At 64.9% G+C, this 7589-nt stretch overlaps 1 protein-coding gene across 1 annotated transcript; it reads right to left on the bottom strand.

Moving 5' to 3' along the window:
- Positions 1-91: 91 nt before the first annotated feature.
- On the bottom strand, positions 92-7575 carry AEN (apoptosis enhancing nuclease). The gene is made up of 4 exons (XM_012732654.1): positions 7536-7575; positions 4606-5159; positions 2803-3003; positions 92-1557 (listed from the first exon to the last, which is right to left on the bottom strand). The coding sequence occupies exons 2-4, from the start codon at positions 5101-5103 to the stop codon at positions 1309-1311; spliced, it is 948 nt and encodes a 315-aa protein (XP_012588108.1). The 5' UTR covers positions 5104-5159; positions 7536-7575; the 3' UTR covers positions 92-1308.
- Between the last annotated feature and the right edge of the window lie 14 nt (positions 7576-7589).

The following is a 7589-nucleotide window of genomic DNA, read 5'->3' as shown; positions in this document are numbered from 1 at the left end:
GGAGCTCTGAGGCCCCCTCAGAGGCCCCAGCACCCCCCCGCCTAGCCCCCCTCTGGCAAAGGTTGAGAACCTTCAGAAGGCCACTTCACTTATCCAGTCGCGCTTTATTCCAGAACAAGTGGTTTTGCAGCAAAGCCGGGTTAAGCCCAGGACGCTCCCGCTGGGAACAGCTCCTCCTCCCTTCACCCACACACCAGAGCAGAGCTACTGCTCTGCTGTGGGTCTGGCTCAGTAGCCGACTTTTCTGGAATCCAGAACAAAGTCCTGGATGGGGCCAGCTGCCGGCCAGGGACTCTCAGCCGGCGCCTGCCTGGGGTGGGGGTGGGGGGGCCGCGACAGCGCTACCTGTGGCAGAAGCCCCAGCGGGGTCCCCTCCCAGGCTCCTGGGCGCAGGACAAGGGGAGACAGACCCCTCTGCAGCCTCCCCGATGGGCCTGGCTGCTGGGGGGACCCAGCAGGGACATTTCTGGGTGGGTCACGGTTCCCGACAGTGCAGGCGGCCATGCGCTGCCCCCACTCGGAGGGCGGGCACCGGCCACGGCGGGCGCCGGGCGAGTTGGCCCTGAAGCCGCAGAGGCGAGCACAGAGGTCGGTGTGACCGGAGCGGCTGGCTTTCTCGGTGCCCCAAAATGACCCTTGGGATCCCGACAGAATGTTTTTTGAAATTTGGAGGAAATCAATAACCAGAGGGATGATCAAAATGCCCTGAGAAGCACCAGCCCAAGTGTGGGCCCAGGGCAGAGCTGTCACCCAACCCCGCCCGAGGACCGCAGAGGCCCCGTGGACTGGACGCCTGGCTCTTGATAAACACAGCAAGGTCATCGGAGCAAGCCCACAGCCCCAGAGCTGGCTGGGCCTAGAGGAGCCAGCGTTGGGGCAGGAGGGGGGTGCGATTTAGATCCAAATAAACAGGCCGCAGCGTCCACCCAGAGCTGACCTGCGCTCCGTCCTCCACAGCGGAACCTGGCGGCCGGGCTCTGCTGCCCGTCCAGCCCGGAACCGGGTCCTACAGCGGCCGGCACCAGGGCTCCAGCTGGGAGGGACAGGTCTCCCTGAGGGCGGCTCCGCTCTAGCTTCAGGGCACATTTAGGCAGAACCAAGATGACCCTGGACGAAGAGGCAGGGCCAGCCACGGGAGCTCAGGGCGCAGACACGCCCGCCCTGGGAGGGAGGAGCGGTCTCCCCAGATGGCTCACTGGGGCGGTGCACCCCGGGGGAGACAGCAGCCCCGCCGGAGGCCAGGGGGCGGAGGCCAGGAGACCCCAGCTCCTGGGACCTCGGGGCCCACAGCCTGCCCTGCGCAACTCCCTATGGACTCCCGCACTCACTCCCTTCTGTCCCGTGTGGCCCCCGGCCCCCGCCGGGGGTCTGGGCCAGGTCCTCCGGCCAGTACCGGTCCTCCATGTACTGCTCCAAGTCGAGGCTGCTGTCCGGCTCTCTGGCGTCGGGGCAGGCACAGAGGCTGCTGGCCTGCTGCTCCCACCGCGCCTCCACCAGCCGGTACAGCTCCATGGCCGTCGCCGCGTCCTCCACAGACGAGTGGCCGTGGTGGCCCACCTACGGGAGAATGCACGCGTCACTGTGCGCCCCCAGCGAGGCCAGAGCACGTCCTTCCAGAAGGGGGGTACAGCTGGTGCAGAGAGAAGGGCGAGGTTCTAGCACACAGTGACTCCTCTGAGCCAGGCCCCCACTAGCGAGCCAGCCCAGAACCCCACTTTCAAGGCCAGGCTCCCGCTAGCGAGCCAGCCCAGAACCCCACTTTCAAGGCCAGGCCCCCGCTAGCACCACTGCCTGGACGGAGAACTCGGTCCCGCTCTGAGCACGGAGGAGGGCAGAGCTGGACGCGTGGGGGCAGGCCGCAAGCAGGCCCACCACAATGCAGGGGACATGTCCGAATGCTGAAATCCGAAGATCAAGGTCCCTGAAGTTGAAAATCTCTAAAAGTCAAAATCCTGAGAGCCGAGCCTGGTTTGTCCCCAAAATGCCCTGCGTCAGAGAATAAAGCCGGGGAGCCCAGCGGCTCGGGAGCCGGGGCTCCTTGCCAAGCGCACCCACGGCCACTGCCTCGGCCGCCCAGCAGCGGCCCTGAGCAGTCGCTACAGCTAACCGTACACGCTCTCCCGGAAGCCACGGGCTGTTAAACTGTCGGCGCCTCCCCGTGAGCCCGTCGACCTTGGCCCCAGGGCCCTGTGTGGGCCGCTGTTTACGCCTGAAGCCGGGGGGCCGGTGCCCGGAGCACTGCCCCCGAGGGCTGTGGGTGCTGCATAAGGGAACAAACTTCAGCTGGACCCCCAGCCCCGACAACAGATTTGGAATGCAGGTGCCGTTTCACTCTGGAGCTTCTAAACACGCATTTCAAGGTGTTCCCAGGAGGGCCCGCTGGCTCACACCCCAACTCCGTGCACCCAGCTCCGGGTCCAGGGAGCAGCTGCCCCCCACCCCGCCTCACAAACACCATGGGGCTCACCGCTCCCTGCTCCACCTCTTCATGGACTGAATGTCAAGTGGAGGCATCTGCCCGGTCTGTTTCTCAAATAAATCCCCTTTTACAGACATGTCTTTTAAAAGCTGAGCACGCACAGCCTGGGCACAGGGTTATCACACAGCCACCTCAACGCGCAACTTAAAAGCTTGCACCGCCCCCCATCTACACGTATGAGACTTGATTTCTGGGAATTGACTTTCAGGGTACGAGCCAAGCCCAGCTGCACGACTGTAGCCAGCGTCCCTGTTCCCCAGGGGGGCAGTGGTGAGAACCCCTGGGCTGCCTGTGCCAGTCTTGGGGTGGCCCCATGCACACACCTGGATCTTCTTGTGGAGCAGCTGCAGGGCGAGGTCCTTCAGAGACACGCGGGTGCGTGTGGGGGCCCCAGGCTGGCCGAGGAGGGCGGGGACGTGGGTGGTGTCCCGGGTGTGGCTCCGAGGGTGCACGTACTTGAGCGCCTGGAAGTCGTTATGCAGCGCGTGGCCCACCACCACCTTGCCCTTCAGCAGCTTCAGGATCTGTGGGCCAGAGTGGAGGGGAGACAGGAGCACCCGTCGAGTCAGCGCCCTGCGCGCACGGAGCCCTCCGCTGCTGCCCACTCCTGCCGGCCCCACGCAGGCTCCGCATTGGCCGGCGCTGGCCAAGTTTACCTGAGCCCAAGAACCTGCACCACTGCGGAGTCTGCTCGTTTTGAAAATGAAAACCGCCCAGGAGACGGCTGTTAGGCACCATCTGAGGACAAATCTCCCCTCTGCTGATGGAGAAGCACTGGGCGTGGAGCCCGCTGGGCTGAGCCACGAGGAGCCCCGCCCGCCGGCCAGCGGCAGGCCCCTGAGTACTGAGCAGCCCGAGCAGCGGCTGCCTCCCCGCCCACGCCCACTTTCTGGCTTCAGAGCACGCCCTCCACTCTCCCCAGGGCCCCACTGCAAGCCTTCCCACCCCCATGCCCCTGGAGAATCTCCTCGGAAAAGTGATCACTTTCACTCAGTGAAAGTGGTGCAAACATGACCACCTTCCTCCCCAGGAAAAGTGGGGCCCCTCTCTGTGCAGCAGCCTTTATGAATTTAATGTATGAAACTATGCTACCATTGGTACTAGGTTTTGACCTTTTCATTGGGGGTTCACTGATTTCACCCCATTTCCCCCCAAAGCCCTGAGGTTTTGGGGGTGCAAGTCTGCACGGCATTTTTGGGGATGCACATATTGGGGCTTCCCCGGAATGTCTGTTGGGGGGCCGGGCACCGGCCGTAGCAGTGTTCCCATGGTCAGGCATGCCTGGGAATGGGTGCTCTCTTAAGGCACCCCAACTGCAAGTCACTTAACGCGAGGGGAGGAAATACACAGTACAGCAGCGCCCAGAGGTGCAGGGCCTGGCCTCCGGATTTCAGACACGTGACGCTTCAGCACAAAGGCCACATACAGGGAAGCTGCTTCCACCTCACAGCTGGCACCGTCGGGCCCTAGGCGGCGGGGGCTGCAGGCGCCCTCGCACCTGCTGCTCGGCGAGTCTGCAGGCAGCTGTCCCTCGGAGCCCATCACGGGATGCTTCCGGGAGCGGGCCAATCAGCTGCGAGCTAGGGGCCGATTGGTGCTAAATGGCCAATCAGCCTTGTGGGCGGGGCACCCGGAAAGGATATAAGCCAGGTGGGCGCAGCGGGGGACGCCCAGATGGCCGTTCCCAGAGCTTTTGTTGCCGGTGTCACCAGCAGCTCACAGAGATCTGAAGACACTGAACTGGCCTCTGGGGGACCAGGCGCAGCCATCCCAGAGCGTGCTGCCCACACCCGTGGCGACCCCTGGCGGCCGTTACTGGCCTGTCTGCCGAGGCGCCGGCCGTGCGTGCGGGGAGATCGCTTTGCATCGGCGAAACCAGCTTGGCGGCTATCCCTGGAGCCTGGGGCTGCTGCCCACGTGCGCGGGTGAGGCCCAGTGGCCCTCGGTCCCTGCCGTGCGGGTGCTGGATTGCCACGGCCCTGGGTTCTGGTCTTCGGGCTTCTTGGTGGCTCTCTGGTCCCAGAGCCCGGCGGTCTGGGCCAGTCCTTCGTCGGCCTCTTGCCCCGCTGCCCTGCCCACCCCCATTTTCCCAGCCCGTGTGTACGGACCCCCCTGGCCGCCCTCACCTCCTTCTGGGCCACCTGGAAGGGGATGGCCTGGCGCATGTGCTGCCGGGCGATGCCGCTCCAGCGGGTGCGGTAGTCCACGATGGGCATCTCCGGCCGCACATACTTGTCATAGAGGACGTCGCCGTGGTAACTGACCACGGAGCAGCGGGCCAGCTCGCTCACCCGCCCTCGCGGCCCTGTGCCCACCATCTCGCAGTCGATGGCCACACACTTGCTCGGCCAGGGCCCCGCGGCTTCCTTGCAGGCAGGCTTTCTGCTGCCCGGGGCCCCGCCGGACTCCACCCTGGGGGGCATCGCTGACGGCCCGGGCCCAGGCCCTGGCGCTGAGGGTGAGCTCAGCAGCCCCTGCTCCTGCAGCAAGGCCTTGTGGGCCAGGAACCGCTGGTGCTGGCGGCTCTTCCGCTTGTGCTTCCTCCGAGGCACACCCTTGGCGTTCAGGCCAGCCGGGGGAGGGCATGGGCACTGGGCAGACTCCAGGGTTTCCTGGGACACCATCCCACTCCGCTCGCCACCGGGGAGGAGGCCTGGAAGTGAGCTACCAGAGGCGGCACCTGGGGAGAGAAGACACGGGGGAGAGGGCTAGGTGAGGGCGCGCTGGGCGAGGTGGAGCACGGAGCCCCTGCTGTGACTGCACCACCTCTGCAAGACTCGCGTGTGACCCTGTGCTGGCACTGCTGCTGGCACCCAGCTACACCTTGGCATCTCCCTCCCTACAGCGCCCAACATACTGCGAAAATGTTCAATTTGAGACAGGAAAAGCCCCAACTGGAGCTCCGCAGATGCGGCCCCCCGCCAGCTCGCTCCAAGCCCCTTGCTGACTCTGGAGTCTGCTGCAGGTGCTGAGGGCACCCCACCAGCCCCACACAGCAGCAGCAGCTTCCAGAAGCACCGGCTGCAGCATGGAGGCCTCGCCTCGTGCAGGGCCAAGCCATGTGCTCGACGGGACAGAGGGCCAGGCTTGGCAGGGGCCAGCTCAGCTCTGTCCAAGTGACAGAGGGCTTTGGGGCCCTCGTGTGCACACTAGCTCTGCTGCCCTCTGCGGGGTGAAGAAGTGGTGAGAGGCATGCTGGGTCTGCTCGGCTTCTGCCGCAGGCTCCCGCTCCAGGGCAGCTTCCGACTCAGCGTCCTGCCCAGCCTGGACTACCGCCCCTCCCAAGCCACCAGCCTTCCTCCTGCTTACATCCCTCTCATCTACGTACATCCTCCAGGAGGCCTTTCTGGAAGGACCCTTCACCCCCAGGGGCAGCGCAGGCTGGGACTCTAGGATCCTGGCCGTGCCAGGAGCTGGGCAGAGTCACAGGGTGGGTCCTGCCCCGACGGAGGAGGCGGGTGCCGAGGGCTGAGCTGGACGCCCTGTGTGCGAGCAAGCTGCAGGCCGATTCCCGGAGGCCCCTGGGGTGTCAGTGTTTGGGGAGGCAGAAGAGGGGCTCCTGAGGGAAGGGAGGACTCAGGCATCCCCTCCAGCAGCCTGTGGCCACCAACGACAAACACAGGGCAGGTGGTGGCCAGAGGGGCACGCTGCCCTGTGACCACTTCACCTCTGCCCCGCTCTGGGTGCCCGCCACCAAGCTGGTGCCCCTGAGGCTCCGGAGGTGTCTCGGACGTCAGCCTAGCGGGGGACACAGTATCCAGGCCTCTGCTCGACAGCACGCACAGTCAAGAATTTCACTCTCCAGAGTCATTGGTCAGTGTCTTCCGGGGCGTAGAAGGTTCACCCCAACGTGGGAGGGTTCAGGAAATCTGCCTGGTTGCTCACAGGCAGAAAGCCCCTGAGGTACCATCCAGCCGAGGGATGGGGGGCCTGGGGCAGCAGATGCAAGCAGGAGGCAGGGGTGGGGGTGTGGGGGTGCCCTTCCAGCAGAGCTAACCATTACAGCTGAACCCCAGGGGGATGTGGAGCCATCGGCTTCCTAGCACCTTGGGGAGGGCAGCAGACCACACAGGGCTCCGGAAGTCTGGTGAAGGCAGGTCTGAGCAGCAGCCATGGATATGGAGAGGAACGGGGTGTGGGAGCATAGAGACTTGGAGCAGCTGGCCAGGGCCGGCTGTGACACACCCATCCTGACTCACCTCCTTCTACTGGCTCCTCCCTTCCAGGAGGCAGCACCCCTTCAAAAGGAATCACCTGTACTACCAAGCACTTGGGGACCCTGACAAATTTGGCACCTCAACTGCCCTCAGCCCAGCAAGGGAAGGAGCTGAGGCTGTCCCAGTCCCAGACTGACTGGGGGCAGTGAGCGGGCTCCAGGGCGCTCCCCAAGGGGGCTGAGGCGGCCCCGCTCACCCAGCCAGCCAGGTTTCAAAGCAGCCGGCTGTCAGGCTCCCGGGTGTGGTCTGCGTTTGCGAAGATGAAAGCTGCTTCCACACCCCAGGCCTGGCTGACAGGTCAGCTCCAGGGTAGTTCACCAAAGGTGCCTCCCAGGTCGGCCCCCAGAGCGGCAGGGAGAAGTTTGTTTTAGCAGGGACAGACACCAGCCTCTCCCAGGCCTGGGACCCTGAGATCCGGGGAGGGACAGCCTGATCCAGGGGAGGGACAGCCCAGCGCCAGGCCTGGACGGGCCTGCTGGCCTGGGAAGGCAGTGGGCAGTCTGGAGGGGAGGTAAAATGGCCAGTCACTGTCCCGGAATAAAGCCTGTATTCGCGAGATGGGAGGCTGAAACAAGTTAGGGGCTCCCCAAGCAGTAAATTACCAGAAACTGGTAGGTTTGTCACAACGCGAGTCCCAGGCCTCCCGCCTTCTCACCTGCCATCGGAGGAAGGGGTCCGAGAATCTATTTTAACGAAGAGGACGCCACCCCCACCCCAGGGCAGGACACTGATCATTGCCCACATTTCAAAACCGGGCGCGATCCGATCCCCAAAAAGTTCTCGGGCAGGAGAGCCCGGGGCGCCACCCCCTCGCCGCCGCCGGCGAGACGCTGCCTCACCCAGGGACGCGCCCCGCGCGGGTCACCCCTGGCCTCGGCCGCCGCCCGTCAGAT

Source organism: Condylura cristata, unplaced genomic scaffold (assembly GCF_000260355.1).
Source record: "Condylura cristata isolate star-nosed mole 26May11 unplaced genomic scaffold, ConCri1.0 scaffold00035, whole genome shotgun sequence".
Classification (NCBI taxonomy): domain Eukaryota; kingdom Metazoa; phylum Chordata; class Mammalia; order Eulipotyphla; family Talpidae; genus Condylura; species Condylura cristata.
This window is presented reverse-complemented; position numbering and strand designations above follow the sequence as displayed.

Excerpts from the sequence above, each read along its gene's own strand:
- AEN (XM_012732654.1), bottom strand. The coding sequence starts at position 5,103 with ATGGTGTCCCAGGAAACCCTGGAGTCTGCCCAGTGCCCATGCCCTCCC. Across the intron at positions 3,004-4,605 it reads TCCAGGTGGCCCAGAAGGAG|ATCCTGAAGCTGCTGAAGGG; the intron begins GTGAGGGCGGCC and ends TCTGGCCCACAG. Across the intron at positions 1,558-2,802 it reads TGCTCCACAAGAAGATCCAG|GTGGGCCACCACGGCCACTC; the intron begins GTGTGTGCATGG and ends ATTCTCCCGTAG.